Raw genomic sequence first — 22,543 nt, 5'->3', positions numbered from 1 at the left:
CTACAAGGCACTGACCAGGGCCCCTCCTCAGTTTGAATGTTCACGTTACTCCTTCACGCAGACCTCAACAAACACACACACGCCCATATCATTTAGTCCATTAGCAGACGCTCTTATCCAGAGCGACTTACAGTAAGTACAGGGACATTCCCCCCGAGGCAAGTAGGGTGAAGTGCCTTGCCCAAGGACACACCATCATTTTTCACGGCCGGGGATTCGAACCAGCAACCTTCTGATTACTAGCCCGATTCCCTAACCGCTCAGTCACCTGACTCCTGTGTTTGTTGGTCAGGCTATAGTGATGGTCCTGGAATCCAAAGGAGAGAAAACCTTCAAAATGGTTCTGCAGTTGCTGAAGTTCCTGTGGGTGTCCACGGTCATCACAGCAGACCAAATGAGAAGGGTACGGCGCCACCTGGTGGTTCACTCTGTAGTACTGCACTCTCTTTTCTACATTTGAAGAAGACTGTTACTTTATTTTATTATAATAATGTGATACACTTTTAATGAGAAATTGTTTTCCATAATATGCTTTTCTGATTGGCAGGGGTATGAAAGAGTTTACATGGACATTGCTGAAATCAACATTGATGTTCCCCGTGCATATTTCATATTGGAGCAATTTGTGGATAATAGTTTCAGCGCTGGATTGATCAGTGAAAGACTTAGAGATCTCTGTCCCAGTCGGTAAGAACAAAGTAAAAAATAAATAAAGTTGTGTGTACTTTCTTGATTTCTGTTGTGTAGACTTTTTTGTAAGAGAAAAAAAGACGACCACATGTTTTACTGAAGTTAATCACTACCTGTGTTTTGTTTTTCTCAGAGGACGAAAGAGATTTGTGAGCGAGGGAGACGGTGGTCGTTTTAAACTTGAAAGCTACTGAGGAACCATTTTGTGCCAGAAGTTCTGAGTACTGAAGATACTTTTTATTCAATATTTTGTCATAATGGTTGGGTACAAAAAAAAAAGATTTCCTTTTAACTGTCAAAAGAATGTATATTTCTGAAAATGTAAAAAAGGTGGTAGGGTCTTAAAAATGGCACTTTGTAAAAATAAACAAAAGTAAATGGACGACAAACCTTTGGTAAGAGGGTTGATTGACTAAGCTAACACAGAAAGTGCCACCAAGACTATCAGCTATGACTGTCATTCCATGTTTAGTATTACTTCAGGTTTTTATTTTTTATTTTCACTGCCACTCCCTCTTTCGTGTAAAAAAGAAAGAAAAAAGCAGCGTTTGTACTGGAATTACTTGTCTTGTGTATTAAGCTTTATAATTATGAAAAAAGGGTTCAAAGTTGGTTCAAAGCAATACCTCCCCTTTTATTCTTTTTTGTCATGCTCCCCTTTATGAAAAGTATATCACAAAGATGTCATTTACCGAAGGCAACTATGTAACCAAGACGATCGTACAATGCAAAGAAAACCAGTTGGGATCATTTCACAAAATGGTGTCCAGAGTGTTATATTTTTATATGTGGGGAACACTGGTGTGTGTAATGTACCAAGTCTTGCTCCTTGTTTGTTCAATAAATTGCTATGTAAGAACAAATAATTTGTGATTAGTAAAATCTCTGATGTGAATGAAATATTTAACTGACAAATACAACTGAAAGATCGAGTGTGTTGTAATTGTATGAAAAAAAAGGAAGAAATTGGGTTCAACACTTTAATTTAAAACGCACAACTAAAAAAGATGATAATGGAAAAGTTGCAATGTAACATTCAACATTTCTTCCCAAGAGGTGCGAGGAAAGCATAAACAGAATGCAGTTTGATATTAAAGGTCTGCTGTTGAAACGCTATGTGAAACTGAAGCCAACAAGCCACTATGCAGCAACTACAGGCCCACTTCTGTATCAGATAAAAGATCACAACCAATCCTATCCACAAAATACTTCCTCAGGAAGCACTAGAAGAACTTCAAACCACTAACGACAATCAAACTCCATGAATACACTTAGCCATTCAACTGTGTCCAGCTGTTAGCAGAAACACAAGCCAAAGTGATATGTTGCAATATTAGTTTGTTTGTTTTTTGACCGGAATGTGAACATTCTCCGGACGGTCGCCTTCCATCCTACTTTGACTGTCATCCATTTCGGATCTACCCAAAGCTCGGCTCTCTGTGTCGTCCTCCATTTTGTGTCTAACGCTGCTGTTCCTTGAGGGCCAGCTCCTGCTGCTTGATGGCTTCCTGGGCCTCCAGCTGCATCTTCTCCAGTTTCTCCAGGGTGACCGACTTCAGAGGCAGCAGCTTGGGCTTACACAGCACCATGGTGGGGACGTCCTCGATCGACAACTGCCCTGCAGAGATCAAACCCAAACACGACAGATTAGGACAATCAGGATGAAAGAGCTTTGGTCCATTTTGGATTAAGTTGTCTCATAAAATGTAAACACAGGAGAAGGGTTGGCAACATGGACCTAGAATGTAGTTATGATCCTAAACAAAGACTGTACAATTAACCAGTGACTGATAACATTAAGTATTGTTATAACTATTTGACAACATTATGTACTGATAACTAAGATTCTGGTAAACAAAGGAGTTATTCATGGTCTCTAGTGACGGCTGCAGAAAGGTTCCAGAGCAGCGCTATGTAGCTTTGCTTTCAAGCTTGTTTTCCATTAAATCATGATACTAAGCAAACTTCGGATGGAGACCATCCATCACAATAACCGTGGTTAATACATGTGAGTTTTGCACCTTAAAGAGTACTCCATTGTCAGCTGTAAAAAGAGTAAACAGCTCCTATGCTTGGAGACTGAGGAATAATGTGTAGGTGTTCAACAGCAGGTGGCAAATAAGTATCTGACGTGGGCGAGACTTGTAGACACAACCTGCTTTGACAAAACAAGCATTTCACAATGTTCCCCCTAAAAATCACTTATCGGAAATGCACTTGCAAACGTTTTCAGTGGAAATCACAGTGACACGGGAGAGTTAACATAGTGTGTGTGGGTGTGTCCATGCTGTACGTCGGACGTAGTAGCTATCTCGTTGATAGGCCTACTGACCTTGTTTGGGCAAAACTTCTCTAAATATCGATTTTACTTCAGGCATTTTGTCCTTTGCGTTGTACTAACTGCAGAAAAACAAACAATACAAGACTTGACATTATCAAACAAAATGGTCAAACACCAAATAGCATAGTCTATTCAAATCACAATAATTAAAATGTTGCTGGCTATTTGTTATCATGACGCCAGCTAACAAGCTTTGCTACACAAGCAACGGCCTTGCACACAAGATACTATTATTGACTTGGCAATGTTGCTGCGATTCAACAACATGTAAGGGGTACTTAAAGTTTAATATGTTATCTAGCAACACAATACATTTATAAAATGTGTCTAGACACACTACTGTAGATAGTTCGTTTACCTTTTGAACAGGTTGCCAGGCCAACACTCAAGCTTCGTGTCCACTTCCGTGACTGTCAGCTGGCTATTTCTGCTTCTACGGTTCGAATGACCAGATCAGTTGCTTTGTTGCCATCTAGAGGGCATAGTACGAAGCACATTATGAATTGTGCATCATCAGTTATATTAGGCTAAATAAAATACTTGAAGAAAAAAGTACAGGAAAATACCTAAGTCATGCATTACCCAGGACATTGTAGTGTCTGGTTTTAAATTAGTGGCAGAGTTTGCACATAACTAGGCAATAGCAAACGTCTCTTAAATTATTTTGTATTATTAATGATGATTGGGATACCATAATTTCATGTTTTTTCAATTGATAATTTGTCTGTTTGTTCAGTGTTCTCAAATGTGACTAGCTATCACTGATGACTGCTATAACTGGAGCTAGTACTCGGCTTTCAGGTATACAAAAATACCCCCCAAAACTCACAGAAGTAACTGTAATTCTCCTTTTCGTCACTTTATCACTCATTTCATTCTAAACACCCGTTTTCTGCCCAAGAAACTCTCGTGATACATTGGTAATGCGTGCGTGTGACGCAATTTGGTGGTAGAGGAGGGGACCATCAGCAAAAGCAGTGTAGGAAAGAGGAGGAAGCAAGGATGGCGGAGTCACACCTCTGAAGGTAAAACAGTTAAATTCTCACATACCTTTCAATATTTCCTGGTAACATGATCTTATTTAATAGCATAGCTTTTAAAAGACCCCTTGGTCAACGATATAGCGTGGTAGACGACGCAGAAATGTCCCTTTGTAGGGTGAGAACGCACTCTTTTGTTCAGCTTAGGAATGGCCGCTGTTTTGAGAATGTGTTTTCTTTTTTCTCATATTCGGTATGGGAGCGAAGAAGGGTGCTGCGAAATTGTATTCAGTCACGCCTCGTCTACCCGACTGTCAAACTGTATTCTAAAGAATTAAATTATCATGTAGCAGTTTTTTGCGTGTCAACTTGATAGAAGACTGATTACGCACGGCAAGCCATGGTTGCAGATTGAGCGAGAGAGCAGCTTGTTTCCCCATTTCAGCTCGCAATGAACGGGAAGGTGTTCCACGTTTGACAGCTGCTCTGCTTGGGCCTACGGGAACCGCACAGTCGCGGGTGTAGGGTAGCTACTTAGCTTGCTAGCAGGGTTCGAGCAATCACTGTACATTTCCTTGAGTATTTCCAATAATTTAGTCATATGTCATGGTTTTTAAATAACATTTCCAATACTGTAAACTAACAGGGAGATAAATCTAGTTGAATATCACAGGTATTAGATGATGTACGAGATTATGATGAAGATTGTTGAATGTTGGTCATGATTGTTGATTCTTGACTTGGCACGATTGCTAAAATGTGGCTAGTCAGCTAGCATCTGACGTTTGACGACGTATGTAGCTGGCTAAATAACGTTGAGCGACGTTTATCGCTTTTTGATTTCCTGACCCAGCGAGGTCATTTAGGTGTTAAGCATTTGTTTAAGATCATAAGCGATGTGGGAAGCGCAATTGTTGGGAAGTAAGTTTGCTAGATACTACTATTTAAGATAGCCACTGCTAGCACGAAAATGTTCTGTTTCAGAATTAAGCCTGGAAGGTTATCATCATCTGCAGCTGAAACATGATCACATCTTGCGTTTTTGCACAACGCAAATTATGGCAAACTTCTTGAATTCTTCGAAGCAGAGTTTTGATCGATAATCTCGGATCTGTGACATGGACAGTAGCTAGTTCATCCTGTGTGCTTTTACGGAGCTAGTATGGAACCAGTCTGCCACCTCATCAACAGAGTATTGGCATCAACACCAATATGAACACCATTTATTTCTTTGTTTTTTGTTGTCTGTTTGAAACTATTTTATACAGGCAACATATTTTCTGAAGCATTTAACGCACATACACGTAGATGGGTACTGGTTAGCCAATCCAACTCAGTTCCAAACAATGGACGACTCTCCTCACATAATTCAGTTTTCTAATTTTGATGGTGGGCAATGCTAAATTGCAAATCCACAATTAATATCCCAAATATATCACTGTAGAAAAGCTGCAATTCCATAAGGAGGATGACCAAGATGAACAACATAATGAACATACTCCATATATAGGAAGTGACGACTTTATATATAGATATCCCTCCTAGGCCTCATACACTCCTGCCCTTGCAGAGCAAAGACTCAACAAGGGTCAGGTAGGATAGCAAAGCTAAAGTATAGATTAGGCCTGAAACAGAACTCGTAGGCAGTGAGTAGGCACGAATAGCCTTCCTAAGCCTCCAAGCGTAATACAATTTAGTTTTTTTTTTTTTACTCCCCTTTATCTGAAGCTATAGTGTTATAGATTTTGTCAAATTCTGTCTCTGTGCACCTTAGAACGAAAGTTTTGCATATAATTTGTAATGTATGATGCGTGTCATTGAAGAGACCCAACTGGGACTTTTTTTTTTTTTATATCTGTGACCCTGTGCATATTCATTCACAAAATGATTATGATTTGAAATTATTCCTCACCTACATAATAAACGGGTTTGTTGTCGTCCAAACCTCTGGGCAGCATTAGAAAGAAGAAATAGAAGAATGAACATTAGAGCTTGTGTCTAGATCTTTTATTTTCCATGCCAAACATGGCACTGACGAGTTGGATGAAGTTTTCAGTGTTTTTTCTTGCCCTTCCTCCTTTAGTGAAGCTGTGCAGGTGCAGCATTGTAGCCTAGAGGCTGTTAGACAAGTGAGTGAAGCATGTCCAAATCTGTTGGTGTGACAGGCTTCCACTCCTGTGTTGAAGTCCCTTTTGATCAACAAGCGACAGGTGGTGAAATGTAGTGTTAGTGATCCTTATCAGTGTCCTGCCTGCAACGGTATACCTACAGCTACCCTGGACCAGACTCGTTCCCTCGCTGTGTCCAATAGTGGGATACCATCAAGGGAGTCAGGTGGCTGAGCGGTGAGGGATTCGGGCTAGTAATCCGAAGGTTGCCAGTTCGATTCCCGGTCATGACAACTGACGTTGTGTCCTTGGGCAAGGCACTTCACCCTACTTGCCTCGGGGGAATGTCAGTGTACTTACTGTAAGTCGCTCTGGATAAGAGCGTCTGCTAAATGACTAAATGTAAATGTAAACCCCCTTTTTACCTTTTAAAAGGGTCCTCTGACCTGTGTGACCCCGGGAGCCATGGCTTTGAAGACCGCTCCCCAAAGCTTAGTCAGCAGTGCTAACCTTTTCTCCTGACTCTGATCTGGAGCAAAGCCTATAGCTGTTTTTTCTTCCACTGGATTCAGAGTAGGTCGGTTCAGCACTGGTGGGACAGAACACTTGACAGTATGTCAGAGGATTTTTCTAGCTCAGTTTGAGGTCATGTGTACTGTGTTAGTGTTTTGATGTCTTTTGTTAATGGTTTTTATTACAGCTTAGAAGCCAGTGTTTCATAGGGTTTCTTTTCCACGTTGTGTAGGTAGCTGTTGGTACGCTTAGCCCAATAGAGCCATGAAGAAGCTATCGGCTCCGAGACAATGGCTGCAGCCAACTAACCAAACCTGATTGGTAGCAAACAAATCTTGCCTGAAGGTTGTGGTTTTGGAAAATAACGTAGCTCTAACTCATTGGTTGTGATTTGACAATTCGTTGTGATATTGAAGGTCGGCCTCACACCCTTTAAAAAAAAAAAAAAATATTCCTCATTTCAGCATCAACCTACCCAAAAGATGAGAACTTTGGTAAGCTTTCCAGCCTGCCCCCCCGGCCACCCATGACCCCTTCAAACAAGTATGGCTGCCACCCTTCTCCAGACACTTCAAAGAGTTTTACCTGCCCTGGCGGTTTAACAGAAGGACAACAAAAATAAACAAAAGCCAGACGCACTATCTGGATCATCGGCCATTTTTCGGGGGATAGGGAGTTAAGCCTTCTTGTCGACGTCCGTGCGGCCTACACAGGTCTGTATCAACGCATGAAGACGTAAAGGCCGCCTGCCCGTCTGCTCTTTGCCTTTCTTCTTTCCTATTTTTTTTGGAATACAAATCCCGACCTCGAGAGACTCCCATGAGCGACTCCGCAGGGAGGTGGACCGCATCGTCATGAGTAGTACTTTAGGCAAAGACAAAGACTTGAAAGAGAAGGACCCAAAGGGAGGTCTGGCGGTAGGGAGAGAAAGGGACAAAGAGGCCAAGGCGACCCTTGCCGGCTTCGGAGGAGGCAAGGACGGAGGTAAGGAGCCCAAGACCAAAGGGAAAGATGCCAAAGAAGGAAAGAAGGATGCCGGGAGCGCGCCACCGGCAGTCGCCTTCTCCGTCGACGACAAGATAAAGCGGCCCAACCCGGCGCCGGGCACACGCAAGAAGTCGAGCAATGCCGAGGTGATCAAAGAGCTGAACAAGTGCCGTGAGGAGAACTCCATGAGGCTTGACCTGTCCAAGAGGTCCATCCACATGCTGCCCACCTCCATCAAGGAGCTCACCCAGCTGGCTGAACTCTACCTGTACAGCAACAAGCTGCAGAGCCTTCCTGGGGAGGTGGGTTGTCTTTCAGGCCTGGTCACGCTGGCGCTTAGCGAGAACTCTCTGACCAGCCTGCCGGACTCTCTGGACTCTCTGAAGAAGCTGAGGATGCTGGACCTACGTCACAACAAGCTGCGGGAGATCCCGGCGGTGGTGTACCGGGTGACGTCGCTCACCACGCTGTACCTGCGCTTCAACCGCATCACAGCCGTGGAGAGGGACATCCGAAACCTGTCCAAGCTCACCATGTTGAGCATCCGCGAGAACAAGATCAAACAGCTGCCTGCCGAGATAGGTGAGGAGGGAGGAGGAGGTGAGGGGGGGGGGGTGGGGGGAGGAGGTGGGGGGAGGAGGTGAGGGGTGGGGGGAGGTGAGGGGGGGGGAGGTGAGGGGGGGGGAGGTGAGGGGGGGAGGAGGGAGAAGGTGGGGGTGGGGAAGGAGGAAGTGTGGGGGGGGAGGGGCGTGAGTGGAATGGGGAGGGAGGGAGGGACGAGGTGAGTGTGGGGCATGGGGGGAGGAGGTTAGGGGGTTGAAGGGGGAGCCGTGGTGGGGGGGTAATGTATGGTGAGATGAGGTGGGAGGGGGCAGGCATGGAATGCAATGATGGAGGGTAGACTTTGATGCGGATGAGGGTGGAGAGATGGAGCAGGGGTGGGGGTTATTGGTTAGAAGGAAGGGAACGTGGTAGGGAATTGTTGTGCATGTTCTAAAGTGTGTGTGTGTGTAGGGGAGCTCTGTAACCTCATCACTCTGGACGTGGCCCACAACCAGCTGGAACACCTTCCCAAGGAGATTGGCAACTGCACACAGATCACCAACCTAGACCTACAGCACAACGAGCTCCTGGACCTCCCCGAAACCATAGGTGAAGAACGGAGATCGCAGCCCTCTTCTCTCTCACCGTCTCTCTCTCTCCGTCTCTCGTTCACTTTTTCCCACTCGCACACTCTCTGTCTCTACCCCCCTCCCTCTCTCTGCATTTCTCTCTCTCACGAAATGCTCATTCCTATTTTTCAGTTGTACAAATCTAGAGATCTTGCTTCTATTCCCTGACAGGCGTGCTTGCACACATCCACGAGCTGAGAACTTGACAAACAGTGTCGTCATTGCTGCTTTGGAAATAACAGCAATATTTCATGTAATGGTTGACCCTAAACGTCAGTCATCGCCGTGTGTTGTGCCGACTGCAGGTAACTTGTTGAGCATCAACCGCTTGGGCCTCCGATATAACCGTCTCTCCGCCATACCGCGGTCGTTAGCCAAGTGCCGGGAGTTGGAGGAGCTGAACCTGGAGAATAACAACATCTCGGTGTTACCAGAGGTGAGAGGGACGTTGTCTTGTTGTAACTATCACCCCCCTCCACCCCCCCTCTTTCATGGTAAATGAAGTTTTACGTTCCTTACATTTCTCAGTCTGTGTGTGGAGCGTGATGATTTTTTTCTAAACGGAAGGCAAAACTAATGCCCTGAAAACGGGCAGCGCCGCCTCAGATTAATTAGTTTGTGGAGCGTTTTTCGTCTGGCCTGACCATATCTAGGCGTGTTTCTCCACATACTATAATCTATATAACCATAACCATGCTATATAATAAACTAACATTGTAGCCATAGGTTTATTGCAGTCCATTGTTATCTTCTACCATTGGTAGTTTATGCATAAAGGGTGATAAAAACTAAACAACCCAAAAACACATTTCAGCCCCATCCATGTTCAAACCAATGCCCTTGATTGTAGTTGATTTTGCAGCAGGGTCTTACATTTACATTTAGTCATTTTAGCAGACGCTCTTATCCAGAGCGACTTACAGTAAGTACAGGGACATTCCCCCGAGGCAAGTAGGGTGAAGTGCCTTGCCCAAGGACACAACGTCATTTTGCACGGCGGGGAATCGAACAGGCAACCTTATTACTAGCCCGATTCCCTAACCGCTCAGCCACCTGACTGTCGTCTTAAGAACCTGTCGTTCTGCGGTTCTCCAGGGCCTCCTCTCCAGCCTGGTGAACCTGACGAGCCTCACGCTGGCCAGGAACTGCTTCCAGTCGTACCCGGTGGGTGGGCCCTCTCAGTTCTCCACCATCTACTCCCTAAACATGGAGCACAACCGGATCAACAAGATCCCCTTCGGGATCTTCTCCAGGGCCAAGGTGCTCAGCAAGCTCAACATGAAGGTACAGATGCCTGGAATGGTTCTTAAGACTAGGGAACATCTGTGTGTTTCTAATACCCGTCTTGGTTTTGGGATCAGTTTGTCTGGAAGTCAATGGTGCCAGGGGGATGTCGAGCTGCACCATTATCCACTTTTGCAACAAAGATTCTCCTGAATCTGCCTGTTGTTGTTGTTGTTATTGTTGTTGTTGCTAGTGTTGTCATCATCAATCGTGACGGTGTTCTCCCTCAGGACAACCAGTTGACGTCTTTGCCCCTTGACTTTGGCACGTGGACCAGCATGGTGGAGCTGAACCTGGCGACCAATCAGCTGACCAAGATCCCGGAGGACGTCTGTGGATTGGTGTCCATAGAGGTGAGGATTCGAGCGCTGAATGAACGCATATAGCTTATAAAGCTAACTGCATGTAGATTTCAACTTTGTCAACACCTACACAGAGCGTTGAGCTAGTTCCTGTACTGTAATTACTACAGTAATATCAGGGTTTCCCGCTGAAAATGTTAGTTAAGGCGGCAGGGGTGTGTTGCTTAGGCGGCCGCCTTAACTGAAAAGAGCTGCGGGAAACTGACTATGTAACCAACATCTATAAAAAGCTTACACACAGAGAACTTGCTTAGTATCTAGTTGCTAAGTAGACTACTTTGTATTTAAATTACTGGTATGGTAATCATTAGCTTATACATGATGCAATGCAAGCCTGTCAGCAATTCCGTCATTGACTGAACGTTTAGTTGCAAGTGCAAGCTACTAATACTACTTTTAATATTAAGCAATATTGTAAAGCGATATTGGTCTGCGGTCTTGCAGCTATGACTGAACCCCTGTGCTGATAGTCAGCAACAATGCCCTCCTTCTCGTGTGATGCTGCTTAAATGATAAACATCCCTGCATGTTTCTTGCTGTCATTTGTGCTGACCTTTGTTATGTCTTGGCCGTTTAGGTGTTGATTTTGTCTAACAACCTCCTGAAGAAGTTACCCCATGGTATTGGGAACCTGAGAAAGCTGCGAGAGTTGGATTTGGAAGAGAACAAGTTGGAATCCCTCCCCAATGAAATCGCTTACCTTAAAGATTTACAGGTTCGACACCCTTGTTCCCTTACTTAAAATTCTCGTCATAAGTGTAAAATTCTGCCCCCCCCCCCCCAATTTGTCACACAGTGCCGGTGAAATGGTTTGTCTTTCCCCTCAGAAACTTGTGTTGACCAATAATCAGCTGACCACGTTGCCAAGGGGGGTCGGTCACCTCACCAATCTGACGCACCTGGGTCTGGGGGAGAACCTGCTCCAGCACCTGCCTGAGGAGATCGGTAGGTCCTCCTTCAAATGTCACGATGCCTTATATCCAATGTTACCTTTGTCATAGGCATAGACAATGGATCGTTACACCTGCGCCTGCCCTCATGATAGTGGTCGCGTCATACCTCAAGGAAGAACACACAACTCATCATCACTTCTCCCACCCCCGTTTCCATTTATCTTCTCTCCCCCTCCACCCCCCCCCCCCCACATCACTCCACCCCCCCCTCACTTGTATGCTCCCTCCCTCTTTAAAGGTACACTGGAGAACTTGGAGGAGCTGTACCTCAACGACAACCCCAACCTGCACAGCCTCCCCTTTGAGCTGGCGCTGTGCAGCAAGCTGTCCATCATGAGCATAGAGAACTGTCCACTCAGCCACCTGCCCCCGCAGATCGTCGCAGGGGGGCCTTCCTTCATCATCCAGTTCCTCAAGATGCAAGGACCCTACCGTGCCATGGTCTAAGAGGAGGAGGAGACGGAGGAGGAGGAGGAGAAAGTGGTGGTGGAGTTGGAGGGGGGGTGGGGTTCCAAACCAATTCCCAACCTGGCCCGCTCTTGCTCTGGCCCGTCCATCTCCCATTCTGTGTGACAGTGTCTCATACGCTGTACAGAAAGAAAGAAAATAGAAATGTAAAAGTTGAGTGTAGATGCGGGGGAAGAGGAAGAAGAGATGACCGGTTTGACCCGTTATATATTGTGAGAGAGAGACGGAGATAGAGGAGGAGAATCTATTGCGACTGTAGTACATGTTTTCCTAAGAGGATTCCTAGCCATCTGAAAGAGCCCATCCTCCAAACCGTTCAGTTCTTACCCAATCATGTAAAATGAAAAGAAATATCTAACTTGTTTGCCAAACTGATTATGTATATTTTAGCTACCGTAAGCAAAAGTGGCAAAAAAAACTTTTAACCGTATAAACCTACCGTACTCCTAATGCCAACCTATTTACAGTAATTAAGTATAAATGTCAGTTAGGTGAGGCTTTACAGTTGTATGCAAAAAAGAACTAAACGAAACAACAAACAAAAAAATTCAATTTCACTGCTGCTGCCGTAACCCCATAGTGTCAAATTTTGTGGTCAACTTTATTATTTTACTTTTGTTTTTTTCTCCTCTGCATTCCCTCTTTTTTTTTACCACAGATTGACAAAATACTAGATTTGTTTCTTGTGTTATTGTTAGGATAAATCATTTGACCATAGGAGAACAAAAAAGGTCTTGTCAGTTTTGGTGTTTTTGATTTTACATTGTAAAACTGTGCCTATACCCAGTACAGTCCACTGGTCTGTCTGAAACACACATTGTCCATGATTATACAAAGGTATAATTTAAAAGAATGCTTTTTATAATTATGATCTTTTTACAGTTTTTATTTTACATTTCTTATATATAAATATGCGCCTTCTTCCAACTGTGGGAAGAAACAAAAGAAAATTTAAGTTATAAAATATAGTAGTTTTAATTGAAAAGGCAGTAGTTGTGAAACAAACTTAATATATACAAGAAATGCAAAAATCATAAATGCTTTAAAAAGGACCAAGCGAGTTTGGACTTCACAAACTGGGCACAGTGGTGGCCTAACATGTTAGACATAAATCTTTTGGTGGAAAAAAAGTATTCACAATTGTAAAAAGACATGGGTGTGGCTGGGGGGGGGGGCAGTGATTGGTCTGTAATATAACACACACACACACACTCACACACACACACTGATCATTGCCTTGAGTGCAATTCTAGTTATTGTAATGTTTACTTTTTTGCTATATCTTCAGTGTTGGGCTGCAGAGCTGTCGTACAGAATTGTGGAAAAACAAATTGGAAACGATTCACAACCAACATATCAAGAGCATCGAAGGAGGTTCACTGTTGTCAAGTGATGACTGGCGTCGAGGCTACTGGTGATGCAGGGATGAACACCCTATCCTCTCCAGAAAGGAAGGCATTTCACATCCCATTTTTTATAACTTGTTTTCAAATCTTCAATTTTCTTTAAAACCTTTCGAGGAAAAAAATGGTTTAACCTTTTTTTATTTTTTTTTTATTTTATTTTTTTTACTTCATCTAAGAAGATTCTAACAATCTAGACAATTACAAAAAAAGTTCCTTGGCTCTCTTGTGTCCCACACTGTTCCAGCAACGCTGCTGGTATTATGCACTTTTTACAATTATATTGGCATCCTCTTTAAATTTAAACATCTCTTATCAGTTGTGTTGAGGAGAAGGGGGGGGGGGGGTAAACAGTGAAGTAAATATGATATGAACATTCTTGTGTAAATTGACATTTGTGTCAAATGAATATAAAGGATTGTTTCCACGAGTGCAAAGTTTTTTACTTTTGGGGGGGAGGACAATTTAAATGTTAAGTGGCCTATTTTGTCCCATCAATCTGTAAAGCCACATGCTCATGTCAGTTGTAACTGTCAAGTTAAAGGGTTTATGGAAATGTTTAGATGTATTAAAATGCCCGTATCTTGCTTTTTATTATTGCAAGCAAAATGGTTATTTTAATTGGTTGCAATTCAGATCTGCAATGTAAATTTTTAATCCTTATGTTTTAATGATTTTTTTTTTCTTTGACTTTTCTAAATAATGAAATGTGTATTCAGTTAGTATTATATCAAGTGACTGTACATTAAAATCCCAACTAAGGTAATCAAACCAAACCTTTTTATATATATTTTTTTTCTTTTGGAAAAAAAGGAAGAAAAAAACAAAAATGGAAAAAAACGTGTTGCGTCCAAACTTTGTATACTCAATCATGATTTTTTTGAAGAGTGTATCTATTTTTTGCGGCAGAAACGTACGGCAAGGTTTGGGTGGGTGTGCACTGATCACAGAAGAGACCAGGGTCAGCTCACACAGCCTGCAACAGTGGGAAGGGCGTGGAAGTCGAGATGACAAAATGTATCGCTGCTTTTCACTACCAGCAGAACCTGTTGTTGCTTTCTGAACTGAAACGTTGGAAACATGCTGTAAAGAATAGGGGGGGGGGGGGAGAGGCTACACAACACAGACTCGTAGCTTGATTGGGACAAATCCACAGGTGGACCTTGACAGTTGGGGTCTTCAGGTCCCCCTCAAACCGATCAAATCGTTTGGACTCTTCGACGACGTGGAAAACCCAAGGTGCATATTTGAGCCTACCCTAGATAGTTACTAAGATCGAGATAGTTACTACGCTCGAGACAAAAATAATTAAAAAGGGCTTTCTCTGTTTCACGCTCAAACGATACACTGGAGGCATTGCATTCCTGGTTTTATATATATTATATAAACATATATATATATATAAGCTTCGGGGAAAAAAGAAAAATGTACATTATTTTGATTTATGTATTTTACGTTTAGCTGTAAACAAATTGAATTATGTGAAAATGCCTTCGACGAGTACCTAAACGTGAGATGTGCATTGGGTATTGTAGCCAAAAGGCTGTGCTATACCTGTATGGCCCTCGAGTCTTTAATTTGTTTTAATCTTTTTCATATATGTGCCATTGCAAGTTGGGAAGAGGGGCGGGGAGGGAGAGAGAGACATTGATAACGTTCGCTCATGTTTGAAATAAAGAGAACTGAGATATAACTGATCAGACTTGCTTCACTAAAGGCCAAGTTTTCCTGTTAAAATAGTTTGCAACTCCCTTTTTGGATTCTCTGAAATTCCAAACCTTTCCCTTCCTTGGATCTGTGCTGAGACAGGAGAAAAAGGACAGATATGTGTTGGGATGAGCATGTTAGTTTTGACTAATCCAATCGGGTCATTTCAGAGAGGTAGGATGCTAAAAGAATGCCATTTTAGAGGATTCAAATTGGGCAGTCTCGACATTCACGGGCCTAGCTGGACTCCATAGGGAATTTCTTTTTGTTCAAAGTACTACAGTGGAGAAATATATGGTGCTTATTTGATTCTATTGTTGATTCTGTTCAGAATAAATCCAAATGGCGGCATTCCTTTTAACAACTGAAGATTGTATTAAAGAATCAGATGTGCTTAAAAAGATTACTCCGATCCTGGCATTTTGTTGTTGCCCCTGTTCCGTACGGTTCCAGTACAACAGTGCCCCCAACCGGTAGATTGGCGTCATGATTCCTCGACGGTCCAGACAAATAAACTCTGCCTGCTTATTTTGACTGCCTTGCTTCTTTATTCCAACAAACGTCACTTTTATACTTTCTACATTTTGACGCAGACCTGTTTGTCCTCCACAATATTAATAGTGTGATATAAATGTATTATACAGTGTTATTGTAGTGCCCCAATAGAATACGTCATCCAGGCAACAAACACTGAGGCTTGAAGCTGAAATGACGATGGTGTCCTATTCTGACAATTTACAAACGTCTTCGACGCATCGTGATGGATTAAATATTGGCTTTCTAATGATGGTGATTTTTTTTCGTCCTTCTTGATAATGTCTGGAAAGGCACAGTTTCACGCGCAGGAGATTTTCTAGAAAACGACAGGTGTCACTGTATCCACGCGCTCATGCATGCAGCATAACCACCAGTAGGCCAATGTTGACACAAAACACCTGAAGTAGGTGTCATGCTGTGACAGCAAAGTCCTGTATGTTTTGTCTCTAAATGGTTGGATGTGGTTGTATAAAATCATATATGACTTACTTTAACCGAGGATTCAATTGAGAAATTTGACCATAAAATTATGAAGAAAGCGCTTGATTTTGAAAAAAGCAAACAAACATTTTTTCCAAATAGTTACACCTTAATTCTGACTGTATTGACGTTTGCTTGACTTAAACTCATCGGAATTGGCTTACTTTTTACAAATATCGTAAAGGTTGCTTCTGCCCTCAAGGCCCTAGCCCTACCATAGCATGAATGCCCCAAAACTGTATTTTGCAGCCTTCCACAAAAACGTAGGAGATGTTATGCCGGCTTCTTGGTTATTAGTTATAGACTCAAGAGTTTTACTAAGGCCCCCGTGTGGGTGCCTTGGACGAGGGATCATCGCCGAGCGTAACAGGGACCTGGAGCCTGACAGTTCGAAGCAAAACGAAGTAATAAAAAAAAGGCCCCCATTCATTTCCACGTGGTGTGGCTCCTGGTGCTGCTAAGCAACGCAGTCTAGTAGGTAGGGGCTATAAAGAGGGAGTGGCGGACTGGGCAGTACTAGAGAGAGAGAGACTATCCGCACACAGACTGAACGGCAGCACTCGGAGTAACGTGATTACCGCTTTATTAGCTCCGCTAGAGCGGCAGACCTAGATGCTACGGGAGGGATAATTCTGTGACGGGAGAGAGAGAGGGACACAGACAACTGTGAAAGCTCACATCAACGCTGTTCCGCCGAGGAGATGCGCGAGAAGCCAGTTGGTTTTCTGGGCACTGGTGTGCGTAAAGAAGTTACGCATTGGCCGTTGCTAGTCTGAGAACTTGTGACCCGGTACAATCATTTAGGTAAGATGTTTCACTCATTCAAACGATGTTCTTTGTTAATGTTGTGTTTACAGTATGATAAATAGGTTGGTTCTGTGGAGCCTCTAACTACATCAAACTTCTAAAAAAATATTGCTTCTCACCATCCTATCTCGCAGGTGAAGTGATTTTCTCGCACCAGTCCAGAACCTCATGGACTCTTCGACTCACAAGAAATGGAGCGAAAGATCCACGAATACCACTGACACGCCCCTTCAAACCACCTGCTGCAGCGGAGCTAAGCCAGTCTTGTAGTGGACGACCCACTTTCACCTCACGTGATCTCCAGGGACCAATATAGGTGCAGTAAATTCTCCAATGGAGATCGTTAATGCGACCAACGAGACTCTCTCCCTTTGGAGGTCCTCCTACCCTCTCCAGATCTCCCTCCCCCTCACCATCCTGGTGGGAATACTCATCCTGTTAACAGTGTTTGGCAACATCTTAGTGGTCATTGCCGTGTTTACCAGCCGGGCTCTCAAGGCCCCTCAGAACTTGTTCCTGGTGTCTCTGGCGTCGGCTGACATTTTGGTCGCCACGCTGGTGATGCCCTTCTCGCTGGCCAACGAGCTGATGGGCATCTGGTACTTTGGGGAAGTGTGGTGCGAGATTTACCTGGCATTGGACGTCCTCTTCTGCACTGCCTCCATCGCCCACCTGTGCGCCATCAGCCTGGACCGCTATTGGTCCATCACGCAGGCCATCGAGTACAACCTTAAGCGGACGCCACGTCGGATCAAGTGCATCATCTTCATTGTGTGGGTCATCGCCGCGGTCATCTCCTTCCCGCCACTCATCACCATGCAGAAGCAGGGCGCCAAGGTGAAGGATGGGCCGGCGTGCAAGATCAATGAGGACAAGTGGTACATCATTTCCTCCTGCATCGGGTCATTCTTCCTCCCCTGCGTCATCATGGTGCTCGTTTACATCCGGATCTACCAGATCGCCAAGAAGAGGACGCGGCCGCCGCCGCCGGGAGACCGGAAGAAGAAAGAGAAGATAGGGGCGGTCGTCGCGGCAACCGACAGGAAGGAGAACGGCGTCGCCGGCGCCGGAGGAGGAGTCGGCGGCGGCGACGGGAACTGCCACGAGAAGCTCAACGGAGAACAGGAAGTGGACATGGAGGGAGAGGAAGGAGGAGCGGGGGAGGGGGAGAAGGGAGAGGCGAACGGCGTGGACATGGAGGAGTCCTCTTCCTCCGACCACAAGATGAGCAACCCTTGTTCCATCAAGAAGAAGAGGGCCAAAGGAAAGACCAAGCTGAGTCAGATCAAACCAGGGGAGGGCCTTCCCAAACGCTCCCAGAGCACCAAGGGGAGCCGCTGGAAGGGGCGGCAGAACCGGGAGAAGCGCTTCACCTTCGTCCTGGCCGTGGTCATCGGAGTGTTCGTCGTCTGCTGGTTCCCGTTCTTCTTCACCTACACGCTCACGGCCCTCTGCTCCGAGTCCTGCTCCGTCCCCAACACCCTGTTCAAGTTCTTCTTCTGGTTTGGCTATTGCAACAGTGCCTTGAACCCCATCATCTACACCATCTTCAACAATGACTTCAGGAGGTCTTTCAAGAAGATTCTCTGCAGGGGCGAAAACAGAAGATGGGTATGATTGGGCCCTGCCATTCTCTTCATGCTACGTAATAATATGTTGTACAACTTTAAATATACATGCATCGTATATATATATATATATATATGTATATATATATATATACATACTTGTATGTACAGTATATATAAAGTTGTTTATAGTGCTTTGTGCATGGATCTGTGGCGTGTCAGTTGCGTTCCTGTGAAGACATCTAAATGTAATCGCGCTGCTGTGGCTAGTCTGGGCTTGGCAAGGAATGGCAGTCCATGCAGTGGACCATGCAGTGGACTGCCAAAAAGGGTGATTTGGCAGTCACCAAATCACCCTTTTTTCCAAGAGGCTGGCTCACGTACCATAGCTTGAACACAAAACAACTTTAAAAGGCCCACTTTACAAAGCCACATTCCAATCCTGTGATTTTATGAAGTTTAACTCATGTATGAATCTCAGTGGAAACTTTAATGTGGGTGAGATTTGTGGTATATGTCGTTCCTTATGAGGTTATATATGTAATATATTGGTGTCTTTGAATATGTGTCTGTATTTTCATTGTTCATCGATAATGTGCCATTTTATATAATATCAAGAGGGGTGAGGGGAAAAGATTGGAGTTCTGTACAGAATAAACATCTCCCTTTGACCATTTCACTGTTCTCTCATATCCTTATGAAGGTCATCTAGTGACGATGTCACACACTCACACACACACTCACACACCTCACAGATGCTGCTGTGAGGTCAGGTGAAACAAAATCTAAGTATTCATTGGCGTCCGTGGAAACAGACTGGCAGATGAACAAACAGAAACTCCCAGAATGACTGGAAGCCAAAGGTAGAGAAGGTGACAGGAGAGAGGGTGAGGAGAGAGAGAGCCAGGGAGGGAGCTAGACAGAGAAAGCACTAGAACGCGACAGTCACGCTGGCACTCCTAAATGTAATCAAACAAATTCAAATTCAGTGTCAGCTTTATCAAGAGCACCTGTATGAGAGGGTGACTGGCTACATAAAGAGCATGTCACAGTGAATGGGAAAACAACTCACTGAAAATGACTCACTAAACAACACTGTTGAATTATTTTGTCGGACGAAAACAGGGAAGAACGGCAGACCTCTTATGGATTGAAGCAAACCAGATGCTGATGGAGTACAGAGGCCGTGAGTGACAGAGAAAGAGAGGAAGAAAGGCCTCGGTGTGGAAGGATCGGGAGTGTGTGTGTGCCACTGCATGGTCTGTGATGAAGCAACAGTTCACTTACGACTCTGTGTTCAGTCCACGTGTTCCATGATGAGCCACCATACGGAGGATATGGGACTAGAACCTGATCGACTGGTCTCTCCCTCCCTCTCTCCCTCCCTTCCTTTCTCCCTTCCTCCGAGGGAGGGATTGTGATGTTGCTGATCCAGCTTCTTTTTTTTTCTCTCCACCAAAATGACAACAAAAAGAATATTGTTCTGTCTCTCTTACACACACACACACACACACACACACACATGGTTGTATCATTAAGAGGAATCTTTCCTCTAACCAGGTTACAGACACCCGCCAGCTCAGGCCAGGCCACAGTGGTGATTCCCCGGAGGAGGGCTCAGGTTAGAGGTCACATCTCTGAGGAAGGACAGACCCAGGCTGCATTAGAATATCTCCCAGCATGAGCCTTTCCTTCCTTCCACTCTTCATCTCTTCCACTCTTCCTCTCTTCCTCTCTTCCTTCCTTCCTCTCTTCCTCTCTTCCTCTCTTTCTTCCTTCCTCTCTTCCTTCCTTCCTCTCTTCCTTCCTTCCTTCCTTCCTCTTTTCCTTCCTCTCTTCCTTCCTTCCTCCCTTCCTTCCTTCCTTCCTCTCTTCCTTCCTTCCTCTCTTCCTTCCTTCCTTCCTTCCTCTCTTCCTTCCTTCCTTCCTCTCTTCCCTCCTCTCTTCCTTCCTTCCTTCCTCTCTTCCTTCCTTCCTCTCTTCCTTCCTTCCTCTCTTCCTTCCTTCCTCTCTTCCTTCCTTCCTTCCTTCCTTCCTTCCTCTCTTCCTTCCTTCCTTCCTTCCTTCCTCTCTTCCTTCCTTCCTCTCTTCCTTCCTTCCTCTCTTCCTTCCTCTCTTCCTTCCTTCCTTCCTTCCTCTCTTCTTTCCTTCCTCTCTTCCTTCCTTCCTTCCTCTCTTCCTTCCTTCCTTCCTCTCTTCCTTCCTTCCTCTCTTCCTTCCTCTTCTTCCCGTTCTCTATGGCCTCAGTTCAAACACAGAGATCAATGTTACCCTCCACAGTAATATGTGACACATGAGTTGAAGTGGGGGAAGTGGGCGTTGCATGACCCAGCTGCCTTTTGATGTTGCGTTCTTCCCAGCCCGCATGTCTGTGTGCATGTGTGTTCATACTCGAGAGTGTATGTATATGTGTGTGAGTGTAGGTGTATCCACAAGTCGGTGTGTGTGTGTTTGTTATGTGTGTTTGTGCATAGTGAGGTGGTTGAAGATGACTAACACACACCGGAAAGCCCACGTATGACAACCCGTGCCCTTCTGCAGCACGACACACACCTCCACCTGGAAATATCATCATGTGAAATGTGATTACTGACATTGTTTAAAGCTGTGACTCACCGGCAATTTATCAGGTGCAGAGTGTTCTTCTGGGTTCATTGCGACACGAGGCAGCATACTATTTTTGTGATAAAACATTAAGAAAGTAAACAACCTAGTGACTGAATCATCTCAGCTCTCTCTGTACACTATAACTGGTTAACTGCAAGACCCACAATAACCCATGATGACCCTACTGGCCAATATCTCACCAGTCACTTTAGATATGAACCAACCTGTGATATTTACTGATCAATCATAGATGAATAAGACCCTAAGCAAAAAGTAATCAAGTTTCATGCTCATGTTATCGTCTAAGACCTTTACGCCCACAGCCGCCTGGACTGATTAGACACACTGAAAACTAATCCGAGAATCCACCAAGGAAAATGTATAGAGGCAAATGTATTTTTCAGGTAAGCCCATTGTGAACGAGAACAATTACCCATCATTCTCACCTACACAACAGAGCCCATTATGGGATGTGATTATTTAATCTTGCAGTGACCCCCCCCCCATCAACCCACCCACCTATCTTTTTCTTCTTCTTAAAAAAACCAACCAAACAAAGCCGCAACAGAACAAAAGATCTTTTTCCCATGAACAAAAAGCCACAGCAATCCTCCTGAGAGAGGGAGAGGGCGGAGGGAAACCACGTCCAGTGCAGTATTTTTATCTGTGAGGATCATTCTTCTGCACTGTGGATAATTATGATGGACGGTTAGAAGGATGTGGACTGACACTTATTCCATCCAGTGTCCGGCAGTCAGAAACTCAAGACCTACCGTGGCTCAGCAAGGGGGATGATTACACACCACATTCCATACGTGATTATGGACGTGAGAAGATTGTTTGTTTGCGTGTGAGTGTGTGTTTTGTGTCTGTCTCACTGCATGTGTGTGTAGGTGTACATGTGAAAGAGAGAGAGAGTTGGAGAAGGCCAGGGGGAGAGAGAGGTGGAGTGGCAAGCTGTAATGTCTCTCATCATCAGTCTAGTGGATAATGACTGAGGGTTGGTGAGAGTGAAGGAGATTACATCTAAGGACCCTCCTGCTGTACCTGTGAAACTAACCAACAAAGGTTTACATGACAACTCTGGCTTAGTCAGCACAGTGTGGTAGATTCTCGTTACGTGTATCTGTGTCCGTGTTCATTTACATATCCCAAACTTTGTACTGCAGAACACTGCAGAAAAACGGCTCAATTCTCAATTAGCGGGGAGGAAATGCTTTCTACAATGGCAACGATTAATGAGGAAACAGCCAGTCTGGAACGGACGTGAATGCAACTTCTAACAACCTGGCCCTGCAGCTGTTGTGAGTGTCTGGCAGCTGTCTGGAAGAAAGTAAAGTAAAAAAATCTCCAACATTGGGGGAGAGGGAGTGAGAGGGAAAGAGAGGAAAAGGAAGAGATTGTGAGAGGGGTCAATAGAGAAGGAGAGAGAGGGGTTAGGAGAGAGTGAGATGGCAGAGAGGGAGAGGGAGAGAGAGAGAGAGAGAGAGAGAGAGAGAGAGAGAGAGAGAGAGAGAGAGAGAGAGAGAGAGAGAGAGAGAGAGAAAGAAAGAGGGAGGCGGGGTGCAGGGGACAG

General features: G+C 44.5%; 3 protein-coding genes across 3 annotated transcripts; all 3 read left to right on the top strand.

Annotated features, from left to right (window-relative positions):
- Window positions 1-292: 292 nt before the first annotated feature.
- Window positions 293-460, top strand: pdcd4b (programmed cell death 4b; the record flags this gene model as incomplete). Its single annotated transcript, XM_067259866.1, is given in 1 exon segment — window positions 293-460. A coding segment is annotated over 1 exon segment (168 nt), but the record flags the coding sequence as incomplete, so codon positions are not given.
- A 3,553-nt stretch (window positions 461-4,013) lies between these two features.
- Window positions 4,014-14,354, top strand: shoc2 (SHOC2 leucine rich repeat scaffold protein). The gene is made up of 9 exons (XM_067259547.1): window positions 4,014-4,056; window positions 7,097-8,201; window positions 8,634-8,771; window positions 9,097-9,227; window positions 9,887-10,075; window positions 10,306-10,428; window positions 11,015-11,152; window positions 11,265-11,382; window positions 11,629-14,354. The coding sequence occupies exons 2-9, from the start codon at window positions 7,487-7,489 to the stop codon at window positions 11,835-11,837; spliced, it is 1,761 nt and encodes a 586-aa protein (XP_067115648.1). The 5' UTR covers window positions 4,014-4,056; window positions 7,097-7,486; the 3' UTR covers window positions 11,838-14,354.
- A 2,196-nt stretch (window positions 14,355-16,550) lies between these two features.
- adra2a (adrenoceptor alpha 2A) lies at window positions 16,551-19,028 on the top strand. The gene is made up of 2 exons (XM_067259353.1): window positions 16,551-16,789; window positions 16,927-19,028. Exon 2 carries the CDS (start codon window positions 17,126-17,128, stop codon window positions 18,407-18,409), a length of 1,284 nt encoding a protein of 427 aa, XP_067115454.1. The 5' UTR covers window positions 16,551-16,789; window positions 16,927-17,125; the 3' UTR covers window positions 18,410-19,028.
- The last annotated feature ends 3,515 nt before the right edge of the window (window positions 19,029-22,543 follow it).

Source organism: Osmerus mordax, chromosome 21 (assembly GCF_038355195.1).
Source record: "Osmerus mordax isolate fOsmMor3 chromosome 21, fOsmMor3.pri, whole genome shotgun sequence".
Taxonomy (NCBI): Eukaryota; Metazoa; Chordata; class Actinopteri; order Osmeriformes; family Osmeridae; genus Osmerus; species Osmerus mordax.
The sequence above is the reverse complement of the archived record's forward strand: the minus strand, read 5'-3'. Positions and strand labels throughout refer to the sequence as shown.

Excerpts from the sequence above, each read along its gene's own strand:
- adra2a (XM_067259353.1), top strand. The coding sequence starts at position 17,126 with ATGGAGATCGTTAATGCGACCAACGAGACTCTCTCCCTTTGGAGGTCC.
- shoc2 (XM_067259547.1), top strand. The coding sequence starts at position 7,487 with ATGAGTAGTACTTTAGGCAAAGACAAAGACTTGAAAGAGAAGGACCCA. Across the intron at positions 11,153-11,264 it reads CTTACCTTAAAGATTTACAG|AAACTTGTGTTGACCAATAA; the intron begins GTTCGACACCCT and ends CTTTCCCCTCAG. Across the intron at positions 11,383-11,628 it reads GCACCTGCCTGAGGAGATCG|GTACACTGGAGAACTTGGAG; the intron begins GTAGGTCCTCCT and ends CCCTCTTTAAAG.